At 38.5% G+C, this 24315-nt stretch overlaps 1 protein-coding gene across 9 annotated transcripts in view; it reads left to right on the forward strand.

Moving 5' to 3' along the window:
- Positions 1-23314, forward strand: part of Ubn2 (ubinuclein 2) — a 95442-nt gene extending 72128 nt beyond the window's left edge. For 5 of the 9 annotated variants that reach the window (XM_078040619.1, XM_078040613.1, XM_078040614.1 and 2 more), the window contains one exon: positions 22224-23314. In XM_078040619.1, coding sequence (XP_077896745.1) covers positions 22224-22262 — 39 coding nt within the window. In that variant the 3' untranslated portion in view covers positions 22263-23314. Of the gene's footprint in view, positions 1-153; positions 10280-15297; positions 15322-22223 lie in introns of those variants that run through there. The other 4 variants (XR_013435445.1, XM_078040616.1, XR_013435443.1 and 1 more) reach the window with 3 other exon arrangements.
- The last annotated feature ends 1001 nt before the right edge of the window (positions 23315-24315 follow it).

Raw genomic sequence — 24315 nt, forward strand, 5'->3', positions numbered from 1 at the left:
CCACTATAGTGCTTTACACCATGTGAAATATTAAAGGTTATCTTTTGAGAGAGGTCATCCACATAAAAATTTTAAAGTCTTTTTTGTTCTGTTTCTCTTATTTGCTTTTTACAACATGCCAAACTATACCAGTTTAACATCTCTTTTTCTCAGATGGAGGCCAAAGTAAAGGGGACACTAAGTTACCACGGAAATCTCAGTGACTTCTCAGCAAGCAGAGAGATGAGACGTGTAGCTGGCTGACGGGATCTACCTGATGGGAAAGTCCTTATGTGGTCACAGGGCTGCTGTTTCTGTCGATGTTTACATTCTCGTCCCAAGCACTGTGGTGAGGAGGAAAAGGAAAGAAAACATTACTTGAGCAAAGCCAGGTGCAGGAGGAAGAAATGCTTTTGTGCAAAGTTAGTGACCTTTGGTCTCTGCTAAAGAAAGACAAAGTTACCATGTTACCTGACTTGAAAGAGACTCAGCTGTCAAACCCACAGAAGTACAAATTATTTTTTCCCCGGGGGAGGAAAGAGGAAGTTGAGAGGATTTGGGTAAACACCATCCATCCTGGGGGTTGGCTCTGAACACTTGTAGACATAATTGAATAATAAAAGCAATAGATCTGGAATTAGGCTAGTTTGTCAGGAGTAATAATCATGCCTGTTTAAGTGGACATTTAGCAAATTTGCAACAAAATAATTGGGTGACCCTATGTCTGATATAAACACTAGCTGAAGAAATAATGTACCCTCAAACATCCTGAGCAAACTTGAATCTTCTCCAGTATGTAGCAACTCCCCATGTAAATCAGTGGACTGAAGATGCTTCAGGAAAATTATTTTAGCACAGTTATGTATATTACTAAATCATTTAGATTTTTAAAAGTCAAGAAATTGAGCCTGTTGCTCTTAACAGACAAAAACCTACGTGTCCCCTTTTTGTGAAAGGGTCAATTTCATCTTCCACTCAGAAGTAGGTACTTAACTCTTTTCTTCAGGTGATTTATGTATCTAGTTTTGACTGGTTCATTTTTATTTCTAGTCTTGATGTTAAAATGTGACTCAGTTTCACTTGAGTAATGGAAATCTTTATTATAGGGCTGCTGCTTTCCTCATCTTCATTCACCCTTGCAGGCCCTACCAACAAAAACTGTAAATTCCCCCAAGTTCACCTCACAACTTCCCTCTCTCTTCCTTCAGCTAGGGGTTCTTCAGGTGATTGTTGGCTGTTGATACAAACAGGTGGCAGTGAGTACTACCTGTGTTTCCTCACTGGTCATCCAAATAGCACATATATAGTTGTTTGGTTTTTTAATTTTTAGGGAGAGGAATTGCATTAGGCTCATTATGTACAAGGGAGTATCTTTTTTATAACAATCACAATGTGGTTTAACTCGCTTTATCCAATGTTGTGAAATTGTTTCAAGCATTTGGAGTTTTAAAGCTTTACTGATATTTCTCAGTGTTGATAGCAAGTAAGCCTACAAAGAAGACTTCTTAGTTATTATAGCTTCTTTAACTAAGCAAATAGCATAGCTAACAAAGGATGTGAAGGGAAAAATTTATAGTTCTCTTTGCATACATTTTATTTGCCTCCTCATCATTCTGTTATCTCTTGAGTTTTAAACTTATGAGTATTTTCAAACTATACCCAAGAATGGTTAAGCTCTGCATGGTGTAACCTTGGTCAGTTTATGGCAGACTAACCAAAAAATCAGCACTAGATTGGTGAGCGCAAGCTTTCTTCCATGTTTCCATTACCCTGTACCAGTAAGTTTATTCAAATAAGAGTATTAATGAGGCCCTTTTTTTCCTTTAGTAAACAGAAGTCCCAAATAGCCTACAGGACTATAAATAATCACAGATCTGTTCTGATCTACATGCCTATATTTTGACTTCAAAGTCACATTGGCTTGTTTTATAGCAAAAGGGTTAATAAATAACTGAAAACTTCAGTTCCGAGAACTTGTTACAATAAGGAGAAATGATTATTTCAAAGGAATCATTGATATAATATTTCACCTCTTCAGAATTTAGTTTACCAATAAAACAAATGTGGATGAATCCTGGTAGATATTTTGGAGGGATACTGGGATGTTGTAAAGAGGTTTGATTTGAATTCAGTAAGTTTGATTAAGATTTATTTGGTTTTTTAATTAGGGAAGCTTACTAGACTCATGATTATTCCATTGTAACAGACCTCTTGCTTTTGCCTTTGCTCATATTCCTGGGTACGATGATGAGTTTTCCTTCCAGAAGAGGGCTTTACTTTACTTTGTCTGCCAGGAAAGAAGTTAGAGAGTATATTAACCTTGCCTTCCTGCCAATAGCTGTATATGGTGTTCACATGTGTATGTGTGTGCACATATACACATGTATCTTCTTATGAATTGCTGGTATAAGTCAAAGAATAATAATTGTAATTTCTTAAATCCACCAATTCTGAATTATGCTGTATGAAGATCCTTGAGGACTCTGCCGTCATTAGAAAACATCAGGATTAATTCTCTCCTGTGTCATTTTATGCTAACCAGTCAAATACCTGAAGGCCCTTGGCTCTGAGAATATGATATAGAGATTATGTTCTATTCTCTTCAGTCTTGAATCCTTGACAACTATGTCAGATCTCCACCTCAGCAACCCCTTTCCCCGTTTTACTGATCAATTTTTATTCGTTTCAATCAAGACCCCTCTTTTGTGTTGTACAAATGGGTCAAAATCCTTGTCTTTCTCCATAAAGTATGATCAGAGATTTCTGCATGTAAATACAAACATTTCTTTTCTAGATCCTAACATTGAAAATGGTGTCCAAGCTTCATGGTCACCTGTCTTTACAGTTTTTATTACTAAAAAACAAACATATAAATTGGTTATTTTTTAACAGAGACTTGTGACTCATACTGTATTTTTGCACTTAAAATCAAATTATGTTATTTTTTAAAATGGTGAATGATTGGAAAGGTTATCTATAGAACAATGTGTATTTCTAAAGAGCATTAGCAACATCCACATGCAAAAGTAATCAGCATACTTAATTATATCCCACTCAGCGGGATTCTTGATTCAGGAAGATTAAGCTGTTTGTTTCCAACTGTCTTATGTTTGAAATTGCCTTCACTGATATATAAGCTGTTACTGTACATACTAGGTAATCCTCAGTATTCACAAGCAATAACGGTCAGCAGAGCTGTCCTCAGAGATAGCAGTGCTGGGCCTCAGTTGGAGACTGTTTGGGAGCAAAGTGTCAAGCTCATTCAGAGCCTCCAAAGTAAATGCAAGCAATAATTTCCATTATAAGTTAATTATAATTTTTTCTCATATGCTTCTGATATCAGAGGTTTAGAAATCATGATTTTAAAACATCCTGAAGAAAAGGTTTTGGGAAAAGAAGTGAGGTTGAACTGTAGCCACAAAATCCTGATATCTTAAAGAAATCAAGAGGATTGTGCTAGTAAATTCTTGTATGCCCACCACCCCTTTGATGGATGTTGTTAGCCCAAATTAATTATTTTGTATCATAGACACTGAATCGGGTTTATTGGATTTCCGACATAAGGGGAAGAACCGGGCACAGAAAAGTTTTTTAATACTGTGGGTTTGACACCTGTTTGAAAACAACTTATTGGAACTGATTTTTAACCCAGGATATTTGTTTCCCAAAGCAGATCTAAATTGTTTACTACCCAGGGATGGAAAGGGCAGGCACCTCTAGTCTCTCTCCTCTGGTTGCCCTCTCCCATTCTCCTTTCCACCTCTACTTGGTTTAAGACATTTTCTGAAATGAGAATTCTACTGTTATTCAAACTGCCATTGATATTGAGAACTCTGTGTCCTTTGGGATCACCTCTCAAACTCCAGTTATCTATCATATTTGCTGCTACCTTTGTAAAATGAACTTGTATTTGGATGACTTTAATTTACACTTCTTTATTTCTAGAAGTTTTGTCATATAATTTGACCCATGTGTAGAATTAGGATACTTTATTTTAGGAGTGTACCATAAAAAAACACACTGGTCCCTATATTGTTTTTATCATTTTGTTTTGAATTTGCTTGCTTCATTTGTTGGCTTTTGTTTTGTTTTTCAAGTTGAAAAAAGAAGAATGAGAAAAATCTTATAATCAGGCCAAACTTGAGAACTTTCCCTGTGCTTCAGCACTATGATTTCTGCTGACCTAATGTTCTCAGAAGGGGCACTTTTACTTTCTATTGCGCATGTATGATTGTTTTTTTTTGTTGTTGTTGTTTTTGCTTTGTGGAGGGTGCTTTCAGTTTTGTAAAAATGAAGCAGAAGAAAAGTACAGTAGTAGATAAATGACTGATCACAAACATGTTATGCAATTTTATTTTATAAAATTTTAAGGGAAAAGTTTAACTCTTTGTAAATAATTTCTTAGCTCTGATAAATGCTTATATTACTCCTCTAAAACATGCTCAATTCAGGCCTTTGTCTTTGTTAAGTGCCTTTTTTTTTTTCCTTTATTTTTTCCCCCTCTTTCGAAAGTGTTCTCAGATCTCCTAAAGTGCAGACTGATAAGTCAGGGGATTCAGGAGGAAGAATGTCAAACTTGCCAATGTCACGTCATGCTGTAATGTTCTTCCTTTTCTTTATGTGTATATGGCTATATTGAAAGATACGTATAGACTTACAGACAAAACTAGTGGCTGCTGTATCATTGCATCCTCTTTGAACCACTCCCCTTTCAACATTTGCAAAACTTCTGTTTATTCTGTTGCTTTTAGTCAAGTTGATTAAATAGGTGGATTGGGAAATTGTCTTTTCACAAGATGCTATCTTCCCCCTTTAAATATCTGTTTGTAGATGTAACAGATATATATATACATATATATAAATATATAGTTTTACGAGTAAAATAAATTTAGCAGATTCGTTGACTATTCCTGGATATAACCTACTGCTCCATGCGTTCAAACTTGGCATATGTAATATAGGAGAAAGCATTGGACTAACAAGAGTCTCTTGTGGATTGAATTGATTAAGTGCACTGTGGCAGGCAAGACTCAAAACTTGTAGGGCTAGAGTTGGAACCGTGTGATGCTATCTGAATACATTTTGAAGGAAGTTTGCAACTGTGTCAACATTAAAAATGTATCATATTTTCTTCTGGAGAAATGATTTTTTTAAGAAATCATAGCTACATATTTATTATAACATTAATAAACATAGAAGTAGAAAGACTTCAGATACTGAGGACAACACTCATATAATCTATAGCATTCTTGAGCTCTTCAGCCTTTATTTTTTTAGTCAGATAACTACATTTGACTCTGATTTTCTGGTTGTTTAGATTTCTCCCTTGAGCAAAATACTATAATTTTCAGTATCTTAAGATTTGTCTGTTTCTTGTGAAAAATATATATAATGTGACATGTTAAGGGAGACTAAATTGAACCAATCCTCAAAAACAATACAGTATATCTAATAAGTGCCCCCTTTTAAGTAAACTTTTATTTGAAGAAAAGAGACTGGTGGCTAAAAGGAGAAAGCAGAGACTCCTAGTAGCAAAACTTTGTCAGGCAGCCAGAGTTCAGTAGTGAGTGTTAATTTCTAAATTACTGGGTCTACGGGGACATCATTTAACTAACCTTTGTGCCTCAGATTACCCATGAGACAATTGGGTATAAATATTCACCTACCTCCCAGGGATATCAGAGACTTTACTATTTCAAAAATATTTTGAGTTTTTCTAAAATGTCCTATATAATTAAAAATACTATTACATCCTGCAGAGGCTAAAAAATGATTTCCTTGTATGGATATAAAGAGTACCCCACAATTTTTAAGTTTTAAAAAATATCACTGAAACTCTAATTTAGATACGTATTTGTTATTCAAACATAGTATATAGAAAAAATGGTTAGTTTCAGATTAACAAAGCTGAGGAATGACACTAAGTTTCTTAAATATAAGGGGTGTTTTGTTTTTAGCTTTTTATGGGATTACTGCTTATATGATTTTTGCAAAGGTCTTTGTGGAGCTAAAGTTGTTTGGATGATTAATTATTGGAATTGATAAATTATTCTGAAAGTTTTATCTGCCTCACTTTTTCATCTTCTCAATCTAATTTTCTTATATTACTTGTTTGGTGATGGATAACCAAGTTTTAACTTTCTAAGAGTGAAGGGGAGCCTCCTTATGCGTAAATCAGACACCGCATGCAATTCCTGTAACTGTAGATTTATCCAGCTCTGCACTGAAGGAGCAAGCACTACACATAGCCAGCTGCATACACTTTTAGCCAGTTCTACCTTTGTGTTTCAGGCTTCTCCAGCCTACACAAGAGTTGGAGCTATCAGCTGCTCAGGTTATAGGAAAATGGGACAGGGAGGCAGGATTCGTTTCACAGCTGGGTCAGGGGTGGGGATGGTCAGGAGAGAAGGAAAAGATCAATTCATCCCACTTTCCATCCCTATGTACTAGTAATACATAGAATTTTCCTTTTATCACTTAAAACAACAGGAAAAAAATGGATGCTGCAATTTTAGTTAGGGCTAAACGTTAGGATGTGTGTGTGAGTTTGAAGTGTAGCATATATTCAGGGTCAGGAAAGAGAATGCAGGGGTTTGAGGAACAGTTCCAGCTCAAGTGAGTTAGGAGAAAGCACCAGGTCCAAGCAGATTCATCTGGTGAATTCCAGGATTGGCTAAGACCCAGTTAATCTCTAGTGATATGGTTTGGTTTGGTCTGGTTTTAAATCACCTTTTTGACTTTTTGTTGCTTTTTCCAGATAAGGCCTTAGTTAGTAGCTTCTAAATATCAACTATGCAGATAACCCTACTTTTTATTTAACACATTTCCCTATTTTTCCATTCTTCAGATAACAAATGTTAAGACTTCTACCCAAAGAACTAAGACAAAAGGGTTTTGTTGAATGTGTTTGTTCCTCCAGGGAAAACTAACAGAAGTATAAAATAGACATAGTTTATGTGTTTATCCTAAAATGTGAACTTAAAATTCAAACGCTAACTGCAGACCCTTTCACTAGTGTGGAACTGTAGTTAGTGTTGTGGAATGTCTGGTTTGTTAGGATGAAATCGTCCCAGTGTTCCATTCTGGAGTTTTAGATTCTGTGACACAGTGTTCAGGTTTATAGAGCTGAACAGGGGGTCAGACTCGAATTAAAAATAGCTTTGAATAGTTATGTTGAATTGTTCTTTCTTCATTTCCTTAGTCTTTGTTCTTCTTTCCTTTGCTGCGAGCTCGTAAGTTAACCATGTCATCAACCAGTATCTCCACCCCCAAAAAAGTGACAAAATTGTTTAGAGTCTGGAGAGGAAAGGTCAAACTGTCTTCACATCCTCTTCTCACTCTCTGTGGTGCTGTTTCCAATGACCCCACTGAGCTCTAAAGCCTACAATTTGAGAAACTATTGATATCCCAGCAGAGGATGCAGGCAGAGACTGCCTTAGGAGTAACATTTCCCTCATATACTCCCTAAGTACCATTTGCTTGAAACTAGCTATTTGTGCATTTTGTTTATTTCTTCATACTGTAGTATTTCTATTTCTCAGTCTTTTCTCCAAATTTCCATTTTATAGTCAGGTAGTACTTAAACTGTGGACACTTTTTCAAATTGTTATCCAGACAGGTCAATAACGCTATTTGAAATCTCTGTCATATAATTAAAGATCTTTGCGTCCAGGACTTGATGACTGGAATTTTTTTCTCCTTTGGATTGAAAAAAATAGATTGCATAGGCTGGAGTTATAACTCAGTGGTATAGTGCATGCTTAGCATGCGCAAGACTGAGTTGGATCCCTGGCACCACACACACACACACACAAATGTTACTATATAATGTGGTAATAGCATATTTTGTGGCTTCCTCCTAATAGCTTTCACAGTTATTGCAAACCTTTTTCAGGGGCTCTTGTTTCTCTGACGGTCTTCATACATTAGCACAAATCTACTTTGTAAAATCTGAGTCAAGCAGGCTTTATTGAATCCTTAGTAACAATTTTATGTTCCTCAGAAAACTTTGTATACAGTATTTGCTCCCATTTGCTATCAATAATAGAATTCTATCTTAAATCTGGCTTTTAGATATTTTATAATAGAGCACTAGTAGAAGCCTGATTGAAATACAGTTGATTATTACTCACAGTGACTTGAAACTACTTCTAATAACAGAGCACATTTACCAGTTAGCAGCAACCAAGACTGGTTGGTTGACATGTTTTTCTGTCTGACAACCTGCTCTTAAATCATCGGACCTTAGCTATCCTGTGTTTTCTGTGCTTGCAGTTATAAACTTTCCTCCTTTTTTTGCTGATCTCTGCTGTTTTTAGGAGTAGTGTGCCCTCTGTCTGAAAAATTGGGTTTTCTTTCCCTTACCTGCAGAATTACCAAGGATTTCCTCAATCTAGTAGCATTAAAAGGAAAAGAGTTATTGTCAGTTGACAAAGATATTACTGTTTTATATAATTAGTTGGAAAGTTTGGCCAACTTTGGTTGGGTTTTTGTTTGTTTTGTTTCGTTTTTGTTTTATCTTGGCTATGCCTACATAATGAATTACATATACCTTCTGACACCTTCAGATAATCAGGGGGCCTTCTACCAGTGCAGGTTGGTTCTTACCCTACAAATGATTGCCTCTGATCCATGGCTAGCCTCCAGAGAAGAGATCCAAGCGTTGAACTGTTCATTTGTCAACTGCCATTGAAAAATTATGAAGTGTATCAGAAATAGAAAATTGTTCTTTGAAGAAAGTCTGTAAATCTGAGGCTCGCCCATGTCTCTTGCTAAGCACTGTCAAACTTTAAAGAAGAGGAAAATAAATCTCTGGCTGGTTTAAAATTTTTATGCCCCAAATAATATATTAAAGTCTACTAAGGTAACTAAGTAATGAGTGTTTTCTCTCTTTAATTATGAACAAGAAGATTTATTTGAGGTTGTAAAAATTATTATGGAACTGCAGGCCTATTTGTTATTTGTTATTTGCTATTGATTCGAAATCATGAGTCTGATTTTTAGTCTGAGCAAGCACATATTTCCAATCCTTACCTTATGAATTTTGATAAGGGAAAAACTTGTTTGTAGCAGAAGGAAAAACAGAACTTTAAATATCCACTCTACAGAGGGGCTTCCCTCCAATTAAACAGTCCCTCTTCTTTAGCCACCTTCACACTTAACAGATGCCACCATGTTTTAAAAGCAGTCACAAGAGCCCAAGGAGTAGACAGACGGTCCTCTAGGTGAAGGGCACGACTTTCTGTGTTGCACCTGCTGGTAGGGAGGCACATTTTTTGCTAACTTGAAGGGATAATGCTGTATTTCAAATAAGTGTGTGACTTAATATTTTGGGATTTTTTTTTTCCTCCTTTAAAAACTGGACCTGAACACAAGCTTTGAGTTGATATTTGTAATAATCTCAGGACCTGAAAGATTGTAGCATTTAGTGTGTCTTAAAAATTATGTACTGTACCAGCCATGGATTTTTGTAAATATACCTGTCTCCCTTTTTTGTATTATTTTAGTAAAAAAAAAATAATAATAAATTTAAATAAAAGGGGGTGGTGATGACACATGAGTGTGTGTGTGTGTGTGTGTGTGTGTGTGTGTGTGTGTGTGTGTGTGTGTGTGTGTCTGTGTCTGTATAAGGCTCTTTTGAGATGAACTGGTGCTTGTTTAATTTCTGGCTCAGCTCGGAGCAGGAATATGGACAAACTGCTGCTACTGACCCTGCACTGAGCCGAGGTATTTCCATTCTGTCTTTGCGGGTGATTGATTAAATGCTAGCTACCAGGAAATGATTTAGGGTTAAATTGTTGTCCCCACTGCCACCTTGCCTTTGCATTCTCAGTTCTACCTGCCCTTTGAACGTTCATGGTGAAGCCTTCCAGACTTTGCTGCTCTCTAGCTCTTAGGGAGCTCTTGCCACGCTTTCCTAAGAAAAAAGAAGAGCAGGTAAATTTCTTTAACGAAAACAATTCACACATTTCATAAAATGATGAATTTTGGATCTGCAAAAGAAGAGCATAAACATTCCTAAATATGGATCTGTGAATTTAGTAAATCACCCCATGGATATACTCCTCAGTGCAGGGACTTTTGTTTATTTTTCTTTTATTGTTTTTGCAACAGCCTTGCTCATATTCCAGGTGTAGCTGGCGAACCCCTGTTTTGAAGCAAGAGCCTTATTTGATTCAGTGTAGATGTTTCCTGTCTATCCTTTGTGACAGGGCCTTTTACATGAGAGTGGGTTTTTTTTTTTTTCTTTTTGTATGTGTTACGTGTTTGTTGTATTAAATAAAAAGGAATGTACATATTATTCTCGTGTCTGTTGTGTTATTGGTTAACTTGGATTTTAATATACATTCTTTCAGTAGTGGTTGAACGTTGTCTGTATCACCCTGTGCAGGGCACTCTGGGGTACAGAAGTGAAGGACATGGTCCCCACTCTCAGTATAGTCACAGTTTTCAATCACTTGACAAACTAAAAGATAATCCAAATGTGTCCACAATTGTGCGCCACATGACATTTGAGTTCCAGGCAAAGGAGAAGTCGCAGTGTGGTAGACGGTGCTGGAGGAAGGTCTCCAAGTAGGTGGGGTTTGTCGGCATCTGGAAGAAGCAGGGAGATCCATATGTGTGAATGAGGAGGGGAGGGTGATAGTGGAGTGGGAGTCCTTGAATGCAGGTTCTCTGGGGCATTCTTTTGGGTAATAGGGTGTGTACATGTGAGTTGATGCTACCAGGGACAGGGTTTGAAATGTTCTTAAGGGAAATATCCAAGGAGTAATAATCTTTTAAAACCTTATTTGTATAGGACTTCTAAGAAAAGTATCATTAAAAGAACAGGGGAAGAATTCAATCTTAGAAGTCTAGGTAGGACTGGGTACAGTGGCCTTGTAATCCCAACTGTTCGGGAGGCTGAGGCAGGAGGATGGCAAGTTTGAGGCCAGTCTTGGCAACTTAAACCCTGTCTCAAAAGTACGGCACCCTTGGGTTCAATCCCCAGTGCTGAAGGAAAAAAAAAATAGCTATTAACTCAATACAATGTCTCACACATAGCATTGAATAAATGTTAGATTTACTATCATGTATACTAATTTTGTTTATTATGTACTCTTTGTGGAAAAATATATTTTTTAAAGAATAAGTGTGGTCCATGGAGTTGAGGGTTTCAGGCTCAGCTATCAGTTTAGAGAATCAAGTAAGTAAATAGATAAAACTAGTTTTCTAGGGTTGAATTGAATGAAGGCCAGGCACACAGAAGGTATGGCTACTCAGTGGAATGTAAAGAATGCTTACAGGGACTGAGGTTGTGGCTCAGTGGAAAAATCGCTTGCCTAGCATGTATGAGGCACTGGGTTTGATTCTCAGCACCGCATATAAATAAATAAATAAATAAATAAATAAATAAATAAATAAAGGTCCATCAACAACTAATAATTAAAAAGAAAAGAATGCTTACAGAAGGAAGCACATTTTACTCTTCTCCAGAGGCACAAAATCATCTCAGATTGGAGTTTGGCATAGGAGCAGGTGGCCAATTAAAAGGGCACGTGGAGCAGCAACTCTAGGTGGAGGTAGAAGCTAGATTAACAGATTGATGATGAAGGCTCTTGTCCTTACAGACTTATTCTAGAGGAAAATGACTTGTCAGAGGTTCATGCACATCACAGTGCTGCTCATAATAGTCAAAATCAGGAACAACCTATATGCCACAGTAGAGAAGATCAATTACACAAATAAAAATAACACAAATTCAAAAGAAGTAACCAAGGTATTCCTATGCAGTTAAGTATAAATATGTATGTGCAGAAAAATACATAGCTGAACAGACACACTATAAAAATATAGAGTGGCTAGCTGGGCATAGTGGTGGATGCTTTGTAATCCCAGCAGCTAGGGAGGCTGAGGCAGGAGGATCATGAGTTCAAAGCCAGCCTCAGCTAATTAGTGAGGCGCTAAGCAACTTAGTGAGACCCTGTCTCTAAATAAAATACAAAATAGGGCTGGGGATAGGGCTCAGTGGTTGAGTGCCCCTGAGTTCAATCCCCAGTACAACCAAAAAAAGAAAAAAAAAAAGGGGTGGTATGAGTGCTTATTTTTCCATTTACTTGGATGTTTTCAATGAACATGGATAACTTAAGTAAGCTGGGGATTTTTAGTTTGTTTTTCTTTAAGAAACAAATATATGGCTGAGTGTGGTGATTCACACCTGTAATCCCAGCAACTCTAGAGACTGAGGCAGGAGGATCTCAAGATCAAAGCCAGCCTCAGCAAATTAGCAAGACCCCGTCTCAAAATTAAGAAATAAAAAGGGCTGGGGATGTGGCTCAGTGGTTAAGTGCCCCTGGGTTCAATCTCTGGTACCAAAATAAATAAATAAACAGATAAATGAACTTGTTTGAAGAGAAAGAAAGAAATGGGAAGGAGTTCTTCCTGTTTCATTACCAGAAGAAGTGAAAAGATAAGAGTATATTTTCTCCACTCATACACTTCTAGATCTCAAAAATGGATCTGGCTTAGAGGAAAGACACAATGGATAGTTTGATTTAAAATTAAAAAAATGTTTTTAAAGAGATTATCCTTGCACTTGCTAAAAAAGTGCAGTACTAAGTTTGTACCTGGGTGACCAGTGAGTGCAAAGCCAATCTCCTCCCTTCCCTTAATCCCCATTTTCCTTCCCCAGAGCAACTGCTGCCACCAGTTTCTCCTGGTATGAGCAGAAGTATGGATCTGACTTTTGGTCCTGAATTTAGCACACATACCCACTGTAATGTAGCATTTTTTTTCTGTTGTATTGGAAATTATTCCACATCAGTACATAGCAGTCTATCTTACTTTTTTTAAGTTGCATAGAAATCCAGAGTTGTGACACTTGTACAGATGGCATTCAGGTTATATCACAGGTAAAACTGGCAGCATCTTTTATATATCTGCAGTCTGTATGTTTAGCAAATGGACCATCAGAAGTTTATTTTGGGATGGACAATAAATAATCTCATACTCTAGATCTGAAAGTCGGTATCTGAAACTACACATAGAGCCTTGAGAAATGAGAAAATAAATCTTTTCTTTAAAAGAACTTTGAAAATTAGAAATGGAGGCAGAAGAGCAAATTCTGGGTGCACCAAGGATTTGGGGCCATGTGGTGAGATCATGTTGTGTTTTTCAAAGGACAATGACAGCCTGTTGGGTAGGTATACTCTGACATGTGATGAGTGTCCTTACCTCAGAATTGGCTGTGTCTCATTAACATGTGCCTTCAGGGGCTGGGGATGTGGCTCTAGCGGTAGTGCCAGCACCACATGCAACAAAAGATGTTGTGTCCGCCGAAAACTAAAAAATAAATATTAAAATTCTCTCTCTCTCTCTCTCTTAAAAAAAAATGTGACTTGTTTTTCTGTCTTGCTGTATATTTACCTCTTCTGTGTCCCTTCACCATTTCCTCACTCTCTCTTTTTGAGTAGGATGACATAATGTGAAGCAAGAGAAGTTGGTGTTAGACAGACTTAGGCTTACCTGCCCCTGTACACCACTGTGTCACTGTAGATTGATCCTGAACTCCTTTGGTGTATTTTCCCCATCCACAGGGTGATGGAGACCCGGCAGGTGTGATTGATCTGGAAAGCACCCAGCATGGTTCCTAGCACATAAGAAGAGCCAGGGGAGGCACTGGGATTGTCTTTTTGCTTTTTCAATTAAGGCTTCCTTTTGCTCTTATTTTTCCAAAATACAGATGTAAAGCCTTGGTGTTTTTGTAAAAATACAGTATAGCTACTGTTTAACATACAGGCAAAGATAAAAGCTAGTTAAATTATTTCATTCCAGGCATCAGAAACCCCTGGTTTAAAAAGTAAAGGGAAGCTGGGCCAGATGGCGTGTGCCTGTAATTCTGGCAGCTTGGGATGCTGAGGCAGGAGGATCACAAGTTCAAAGCCAACCTCAGCAACTTAGTGAGGCCCAAGCAACTCAGTGAGACCCTGTCTCAAAATTTTAAAAAAACGGGTGCTGGGGATATGGCTCAGTGGCAAAGCGCCCTGGATCACCCCCAGAACCAAAAAAAAGAAAAAAGTAGAGGGAGGGCTGGGGTTATGGCTTAGTGCCAGAGCACTTGCCTTGCATGCATGAGGCACTGGGTTCGATCCTCAGCACCACATAAAAATAAAGATAATTGTGTCCATCTACAACTAAAACAATATTTGAAAAAAAAATAAAGGGAGGGGGGCTAGAGTTGTGGCTTAGTGGTAAAGTACTTGCCTAGCACATGTGAAGCACTGGGCTTGATTCTTAGCACTACATAAAAATAAAGTTAATAACTAAAAATTTAAAAAAATTGGGGCTGGGGCTCAGTTGTAGAGCATGGACCAAGCGAATTCCATCCCCAGCATTGCCAAAAAAAGTAAATGATATCTTGACTCATATAACTGAGTAACCTTAAGAGTTAACCCTGGTATAGGTGAAAGCTTTATCCAGTGATTCCATGTCACTGAGATCCAGCTCTCTGTCCCCATCTGCCAAAATATCAGGCAGACTCCACAGGTGACCCCTGATGGCCTTAGGTTCTCCAACACAGGCAAATGGCCTCTGCAGTTACAAACTATGTGTAAGGATGTGTTGTACCTGATTGTCACTTTATTGTACCTCAGAAGCCAAGCAATGCAGGAATTGTACGCCTTGTGTGGTGCAGTAGTGCACGCCTGTATTCCTCATAACAGGAGGATGAGGTAGGAAGACCCCAAGTTGGAGGCCAGCCTCAGAAACTTGGTAACAAATAAATAAATAAATAAAGGTTTAGTGATGTAGCTCAGTGGTAAAGGCCCCTGGGTGTAATCCTCAGTATACAAAAAAAAAAAAAAATGTTTTTAAATAAAAAATCATATGACCTGATTCACACATAGAACACTGTCAGTACAAAAACTCCTTCCCTCAAGTTGGATTAGGCTTCCCCCTTCTTCCTTAGTCCCCACACTGCTCTATCCCATAGGCACCCACTCTTACCTTTTTTGGGGGGTGAGGTGCTGTGGATTGACCCTGGGATACTCTACTACTGAGTTACTTTCCCAGCACCCCTCTTTTTTTTTCTTGGTCCTAGGGATTGAACCCAGGGGTCCTTATCTACAGAGCCACATCTCCAGCTCTCTTTATGTTTTATTTTGACATAGGGTCTTGCTAAATTGCTGAAGCTGGCTTCAAACTTGGGATCCTCCTACCTCAGCCTCTCAAGTGGCTATACAGGCGTGCGCCACCATACTTGGTGACCCTTTTTTATTTTTTTGAGATAGGGTTGCACTAAATTATGGAGGCTGACTTTGAATTTATAATCTTTTGCCTTAGCTTTCCAAATTGCTGGGATTACAGGTATGTACCACTGTGTCTGGCACTCTTACTTTCTTGATATGTGACTCCTGTTATGTATATATCCTTTCAAATTAAGCAGTGTTATTTGGTGTATGTAAAAATTTATACAATGACACCACTGTAACTTTCATGCTTTCCTACTTTTTTCACTGTCTTGAATTCTTCCATGTTGATACATGTACGTCTTGAGTGTTGCTGCTTCTTGCCACATAGTGTTTCCTGGTGTGCGTCTACCACATTTTAAATTCCTGTTCCCCTGGGAGTGGACAGCTAGGTTGTCTTCAGTTCCTTATGATCATAAACAAGGATGTAACTAGTCTTCCTTCCTATGAATTGCTTATTTGTTTCCTTTGCTATTACTCAATTGCATTTTTCATCTTTTTCTTGCAGATATTAATCTCTTGTCAACTTTAGATGTGTCAAGTACTTTAGTCTATTAACCTTATAACTGTGTCTGTGACATCCTTGATTGAACAGAAATCCTCTTTCTTAATAGTCAGATTGATCATATTTTATCTTATGTTTGTGTTTTGGGGGGTTGTTAATAAAATATTCCCATACTCCTGAGCCCCAGATTTCCTCTTGTTTTCTTCTCTTAGCTTTATAGTTGATCTTTCAACTTTTCACTTCTAATCCATCTGTTGTCCACATTGCTATATTGTATGGAAAAGTACAGCTTAATTTTCTTCTTTTACTCAGACAATTCCCCAACACCATCTAGTAAATTCTCTCCCATAAATTTGTGAATTGTTGTATTGTTTTTGTCACGTCAGGATTTTTTTGTTGTTGTTGTTGTTATTGTTTGTTTGATTTGGGGGTACCAGTTATTGAGCCTAAGGCCCTTAACCACTGAGCTACATCCCCATCCCTTTGAGACAGGGTCTCGCTAAGTTGCTTAGGGCCTTGCTAAGCTGCGGAAGCTGGCTTTGAACTTGCCATCCTCCTGCTTTGGCCCTCTCCTCCTACCAGCTGCTGGGATTACAGGGTACCACCTCCCACTATGTGGCCAATTCTTAGATACAAATTGTCTGTTTCTGAGGTCTGTTCTGTTCTGTTGTCCTTGTCATTTCTGCATCAGTATCACACCCTGTCATTACTGTGGATTTACAGTATGCCTTAATATTTGGAAAAGAGAGTCTCCCTCTTTTATTTTTTGGTACCAGGGATTGAACTTAGGGGCACTTGACCACTGAGTCACATCCCAAGCCAATTTTTTGTATTTTATTTAGACAGAGGGTTTCACTGAGTTGCTGAGGCTGGCTTTGAACTCACAATCTTCCTGTCTTAGCCTCCTGAGCCATAGGGATTAGGCATGCGCCACCACACACGGCAAGAGAGCTCCCTCTTTGACCTTCTCTGTAGACTCAGACAATTTTTATTCTCCTATACAGATTGTAGAATAAAAATTTTAAGTTCATTTTAAAAAATCCAGTTGAAACCAGGTTTGATGATGCACAACTATAATCCCATCTACTCTGGGACACTCTACCACTGAGCTACATACATCCCCCCCTGTCCTTTTTATTTTGAGACAGGATCTCACTAAATTGCTTAGGTTCTTGCTTAGTTGCTGAGGCTGGCCTCAGACTTGTGATTCTGCTGTATCAGCCTCCTGAATCACTGAGACTATAGGAAAGCCCATCTTGCTCTTGATTCTTTTTTGAAATGAAGTTTCAGGCCAGGCACACTGGCACTCAGATGCCTGTAATCCCAGCGACTCTGGAGGCTGAAGCAGGAGGATCACAAGTTTGAGGCTACCCTCAGCAACTTAATGAGACACTGTTTCAAAAGAAAAAAACAGGGCTAGGGATGTAGCTCAGTGGTACCACAGAGATACATCCCCAACGATTGTTTGTTTGGTTTTTGTTTGTTTTGGAGATGGGTCTCATTAGATTGCTGAGGCTAGCCTTGAATTTGTGATCCTCTTGCCTCAGACTCCCGGTCACTGGATTACAGATGTGAGTCACTGCACCTGGCTTTGCTATTGATTCTTTTTGTTGGGGGGAGGTGCAGCTGGGAATTGAACCTAAGAGCAGTTTGCCACTGAGCTACGTCCTGAGCCCTTTTTATTTTTTGAGACAAGGACTCATTAAGTTGTTAGGGTCTCACTAAATTGCTTAGGCTAGTCTCAAACATGAGATCCTCTTGCCTCAGCCTCCTGAGTTGCTGTGATTTCAGGTGTGCTCTACCACTCTGGATGCTGTAGATTCTCTCTCTCTCTCTCTCTCTCTCTCTCTCTCTCTCTCTATATATATATATATATATATATATATATATATATATATTTTCCCCCTTAATTATTGATGGACTTTTATTTTATTATTTATATGTGGTGCTAAGGATCAAACCCAGTGCTTCACACATGCTAGGCAAGCACTCTACCATTGAGCTACAACAACCCAGTTCTGCTGTTGATTCTTAAAAGTTTTTATATCTAACATTTTTACTAAACTTAGTCTGATAACTCCTCTGATTATTTCATTAGCTTTTCAATGGGGATGATTATATCTACCCAAAATGACAGCTTTATCTCCTCTCCTAATTCTCTTACTTTTTTTTCTTCACTTAGACCACTAGACTGAGTGTTTAATACCAGATTAAACAGTGGTGGCAAAAGTGGTACCTTTCTTCCTTAACTTAATGGTAACATTATATCTTTACTCATTTATGTTTTTCTATTAAGTATGGTGTTTATTCTAGATTTTTCCCCCTCAGAGCAGCAGACTGAACCCAAGGGTACTCTACCACTGAGCTACATTGCCAGCCCTATTTATTTATTTATTTAGAGACAGGGTCTCACTAAATTGCTCCAGCTGTTTTCAAACTTGCAGTCCTCCTGCCCAGCCTCCCAACTGCTATGATTCAGGTGTGTACCACTGGGCCTGGCTATTCCAGATGTCTGATTATAAAGTTTTTATGAAGTTTTAAAGTTCTGTTCCTATTTGAGGATGTTGGTCATATGCAAGAGCTGAATTAGTTCAAAAGCTTTTACCACAGGACTTATCAACACTTGCAGAAAATTTCTTAGAAATGTACTCATTTTTTGTTCTTACCTTCTTTTATATCTGTGTTTGTTTCCCAGATTTCACATTCTGTTTTGCTTATATGCATCTTTTCCCTCTTTTTCTTATTATTCAAACTTCTCATTCCTACTCATTAATTTCTAAGAACTATGAATATTTTTGTGTGCATGTATATATTCAATACAGTTATTTTTTGATATAATATTCTTCTTACTAATAGATTATCCCTCATTTTTCTTTATGATATGTTCTCCCTAATATTAAATTTGATGTCAGATATCTATATCCCAATAGACCAGAATAGGACAATAAATATATGACTGTGTCCAAATTTAATTTTTTCCTCTTTTTCTCTTTTCAAATAGAGTGCAAAATCTGGGTAACACATATATAAAAGATGGTAAGAATAAAAAAATGAATAAATTTCTAAGAAATTTTCTACCAGTGTTGATAGGTGCTATGGGAAAATCCTTTGAACTATTTGGGATCTATCTATAGGTCTATAGATCTCAGTAGATATAGACCCCAAATAGACAAGAATATTCCAATGTATGACTATGTCACAGTTATCAGTTCCTCAGTCAGTAGACATCTGGGCTGTTTCCCCTTGTGGGCTGTTATGAATAATGTTGCTATTAACATTTGTGTACAAGCTTTTGTGTAGATATGTGTTTTAATGATCTTGTATATAACTAGAAGTGGATTTACGAGGGCCGTATAGTAATTATGTTTATGTTTTTAAGGAAACTCCAATAATGGACCCATTTTACATTCCCACAGCAATGTGTAAGAGTTCCAATTTCTCCACATCCTCACCAGCACTTATTTTTCACTTTTAAAATCATATCCATTCTATCCTAATGGATATAAAGAGGTTTCTCATTGACGCACATTTCCTTATTAACTAGTGGTCTTGAGTGTCTTTTCATGTACCTATTGGGTACTTGGTCTATTAAGTATAATAGACTTACATTAATATGTTGTTAATTTATTAATATAAAATTACTCATTCCAGGAGTTTCCAGAGAAGTTTTTGTGCTATGAACTTTCTAAGACCTTGTATGTCTGAAAGTTTCATCTTTGCTTCTTCATCATTAAATAACAGTTTAGCTGGATGTAATTGTTCTGTTCCTTTGTCACTTAAAATATACATCAATTGCTTTTTTTTTGTCTCCAGTGTCTCTGTTGGGAAAACTCCTGTTAATCTAATTCTTATTCTTTTGTCTTTGATGTTCTTAAATTTCACTTTAATGCATCCAAGTTTAATTTTTTTTTCTTGTCTATTCCTTTGGTGCTCTATGAAACCTTTGAAGTGAAGTCCTTTTTATCTTAATTTTTTTTTTTTTTTTTTTAGTACTGGAGATTGAACTCAGGGCACTGGACCACTTAGCCACATCCCCAGCCCTATTTTGTATTTTGTTTAGAGGCAGGGTCTCACTGACTTGCTTAGCGCCTCGCCTGGCCGATGCTGAGGCTGGCTTTGAACTTGCAATTCTGTCTCAGCCTCCCAAGCCACTAGGATTACAGGCGTGCACCACCACACCTGGCATTTATCTTAAATTTTTTAAAATATTCTCACTTATGATTTTTTAAAATACTCTTTTCTACATGCATTTTTCTCTCTTCCTGGAACTAATATTGTGTAAATATTGATACTACTATTCTCCATATTTCTTTTTTTTTTTAATATTTATTTTTTAGTTTTCGGCGGACACAACATCTTTGTTTGTATGTGGTGCTGAGGATCGAACCCGGGCCGCACACATGCCAGGCGGGCGCGCTACCACTTGAGCCACATCCCCAGCCCCATCTCCATATTTCATATATATATATATATATATTTTTTTTTTTTGATACTAAGGATTGAACCCTTAGTAAGGGTTCATCCCCACCCAGTCTTTTATTTTGAGACCAGTTCTCACTAAGTTGCTGGCCTTGAATTTGTGATCCTCCTGCCTTGGCCTCTCAAGTTGCTGGGATTACAGACATGCACCCCCCCATGCCCAGTTCTTTAATATTTTCTATTTCATTATTTCTCAATACTTTCTGGGGAAATCCCCTTAACCAATTTAAATTATAATTCATTTTTTAGTTATACAGCTATTCTTGTTTATATCCAATCTAGTGGGTTTGGTCAGCTATCCCCTATTTCATAACCATTATTTTCTTTGGTTCTTTATAACTGCCTGCTCCTCATTATTATCCTCTTATCTTTCTGAAGATCTTTATATGCTTATTTTAGAGTCTTAATCTGACTTTTCCATTCTGGTTTGTCTAGTAGTTTGTTCAGTTTGTTGTCTCTTTCTTTTGGTGGAGGGATACCAGGGATTGAACTCAGGGCACTCGACCACTGAGTCACATCCCCAGCCCTATTTTGTATTTTATTAGAAACAGGGTCTCATTGAGTTGCTTAGCGCCTTGCTAACTTGCTGAGACTGTGAGACTGACTTTGAACTTGCAATCTTCCTGCCTCCGCCTCCTGAGCCACTGGGATTACAGGTGTGCACCTCTGTGCCCAGCTGTGATTGTACTCTTTTTTTTTTTTAAGAGAGAGTGAGAGAGAGAGACAGAGAGAGAATTTTTAATATTTATTTTTTAGTTGGCAGACACAACATCTTTGTTGGTATGTGGTGCTGAGGATCAAACCCGGGCCGCACGCATGCCAGGCGAACGCGCTACCGCTTGAGCCACATCCCCAGCCCTGTTGTTGTACTCTTAAATTATCTGGTTATTTTAACTTGAACGCTTGTTTTTCCCTGGATTTATCAGCTTTCTTAGCTGGTGATGTCTGCAAAGGAGCAAGGTCAAGGTCTAGGACGTTTTTTCCCAAAGCACAGTCCTAGCAGCAAAATCGGACCTAAATCAAACTGTGGATCTGAATCTGAAGTTTAGTGTTTTCTACTAACTTGATCACAGTGGTGTGTTTCTGTGTGTGGTTGGTGATTTTTTTAATGATCTGTCCTTGCTCCATAGAACTTTAGCTATGGGCATCCTTTGAGACCTGATTTTAAAGTATGTTCCTTTGAAGAGTTTGCTTCTTCCAGGGTCCTAAGTACATTACCAACCCAAGACATCTTCAAACTCAGTTTTCAGCTCAGAATTTCAGGGCCACACAGTCAGAATGAATTTCAGCCACAAATGCATATGAGAGGTTAGTGCTGGGGGTTAAGAATGTTTAGAAGGTTCCCACCCTGCCACCCAGCCTAAGCTGTGATTGAGACAGAAAAATCTCTTCTAGAATCTGACCTCTCACCAAGCTAGGGGCTCTCTTTCCTTTTGAGAGCTTGAGGCAAATTGCAATGCACAGTTCAGGTCCCCAGGGACCAGCATGTGTCCTCCAGGTAAATGCTACAGGAGCTGTCTCTTGCCCATCCCTCCTTCAGCTGACCTCAAAGGCTTCTGGCTCCTTTCCTCCAAAGCTCAGTCATGCTTTAGAACAATGTTTTTGTTCATTAAAGTTTCAATCAGCACTTTAAGGCATTAAATTGACAGAGATTTCTCTGTAGATCTAATTGTCCATAATGTCAAAAACAAACATCCATATGTATTTTGTACAGAGATAATAATTCATATAAGTATATAATAAATATTCAATAATTCTATATTTAACTATCTTCATGCAACCTATTTCATAAAACAAACTGTCATGTATTACCTACAGTGCATCAGGTATCCTAATGTAAGAACAGGTCTTTTAGTGATATGTTGGTCAAAATTATATTGTGTACATGTTCAAGCATGAAACAACAAACCCCGTTATCATGTACCACTATAATGTACCAATAAGTAAAATGTGGGGGGAAAAAAAGAACAGGTCTTCCATAAGGAAGAGAGATTAACCATGGTAACTTAATTAACTAAAATGACTTTCTGTGTCAGTTTCACCAGAGACCCCAAAGGCTGAGAACAAAACAGTAGGTGCCAAGTTTCTCTACATTCTAAAGGAAGGAGACGATACGTCACCGGAGCGCCCATGCTAAGCGCTTGCGCAGCAGGCCACTGGCTCTGATGGGAAGGATCGGTGGGCATCCACCTCCAGGCTATCACAGAACGGGAGAGGACTCCTCTGGAAGCAGTTGTCTGGATGCTGGACATCACCCAAGCAGGAGAGGGATGGGGGTGCTTTCTCTTCACCTCATGCCAAATGAGGGGGCCTTCGAGAGGACCATTTGGACAGCGAGGCACATCTCCTAGAGTTTGAGGGGCCTGGGGACTGGTGAAGTCTCAAGATGAACTGAAGGTGGTCAGCTCCTGGGAAGACAGACAGAGTGGCTGCCTGTGAACTGTACTCCAAGGCTCCTTGTAGGCCCATGTGGTCCTCTAGGAACGAAGGCTATTTGGCCATTTTAAGAAGGTATCCGACTAAAGGGAACATGTGCAGGGGGACTGGATGGCCTCTGTGGAGGGGAGGACTGCTGGAAACTAAAGCACTGGGGAGAGAGTCCTGGTGTCCCGCCAGAGAGAGCCTGGCCTCCGAGGAGCAGAGAGGGCCCAGAACCACAGCTAGCCAGTGGGGAGCAGGAGTGCGAGGAACAGAAACAGTGCTGGCCGTGCTCCTTCTTCCACAGACCTCCTGGCTGGAGGAGGAGAGAAATTTTAAATTAAATCACATTTGAAGTGTTAATTGGATGGGACTTGCTGGTACATAGAAAAAGAGACCTATTCATAAAGTAATGATAAGAATAAAAACCACAAATCTCTTACGTGTTACTGAAAAGAGACTGGAAAAGCTATCAATTTCATCCATGCCTAGGAAAGAATATATGCTTACAGCTGATTTGTAGGCCACTCATGAGAAAATCAAGGTGTTTCTCTCTGTACCTCAGCTTGCTGGATGCAAGGTTGCACTGAGGAGAGCCCCAGGTCAAGCTGCCTGCCCACGCCCGCAGCCCATGACTTAGTGGGCGGTTGCCTGAGCTAGCAGGCAGTTGGAGAAATCTCATCAAATAAAGTTTGGAGTTTTAATGGTATGCTAATTGGATCTTATTAAAACCAAAGAAGATTGTCCTGCCATATTCTGGAAAAGCTATGTGACCCACCCTTTAATTTCCTGCAGGAAAGGAAGAAGTCTCCCAGGAGGTTCCTAAGTGGCGGGTGTCTGGGAAGGGACAGCTTGTCTCTACTTGCCTCTAGCAGGTCCAGTTTGCTTGTCAACAGTCACATTTTCCTCTGAGTACCATAATGTTCTGCAGTTTATACACTTCAGGATGTTATCAGTGGAGTTGATTTGATGAAAAGTAAGACCTTTAAATATCAGAAAGTAGTATGTAATGGGGAGTGGCCATGAAATTCTCCTATAGAAAACTCTCCAAGGTAAACATTAATCACTAGTTTTCTTTCACAAAAGAGACAAACATTGCTCATTTGCTGATCTTTCCTTTGATGACAAGAAGCTATCAGCAGTATGCTGTTGTGTAGTTTTTACAACCAGCTTTCATTCCCACGTCCTTATCGGTTACTCTCCATATTACAGGAACTAGAACTATAGAAATTTTCACAAATATCTTTGCCTTCAAGGTTCTGGATGTAAGTTCTTTCTGCCAGCATATTTATGCAGGTCTCCTGGGTGGAGGAGAAAGTGGTATTCTAAATTTGGCAGCAGCTAGGGAATGTGGATGCCATGGTAGACATAATTACAGGTTCTGCAGTAGCCAGCAAGTGGTCTGTCAGTGCCTAAGAACACTGGCCACTGAGACCAATTACCAGGTTTCCTGCATTTGCTGATCTGGGTAACACCAACCAACAACCAGCCTCCTATACTCTGAACTGTGGTGTGGCTATAAACCTGTCCTAACTCCCGCCTTCAGCAGCCCTTTGATAGTGCTATAGGTATCTAAATGCCCTGCACTGGATTCCTTCCTGCTTGGTTTCTCATTTTCTCACAAATCTGACTTAGCTGCTTAGCTGATATTTGGAAAGAAGTAAACATACTTATTGGGTCTCTTTAAGTTGAAAGTGATTTTTTTTTTTG

The sequence above is a fragment of the Ictidomys tridecemlineatus genome, chromosome 2 (genome assembly GCF_052094955.1).
Source record: "Ictidomys tridecemlineatus isolate mIctTri1 chromosome 2, mIctTri1.hap1, whole genome shotgun sequence".
In the NCBI taxonomy this organism is placed as follows: Eukaryota; Metazoa; Chordata; class Mammalia; order Rodentia; family Sciuridae; genus Ictidomys; species Ictidomys tridecemlineatus.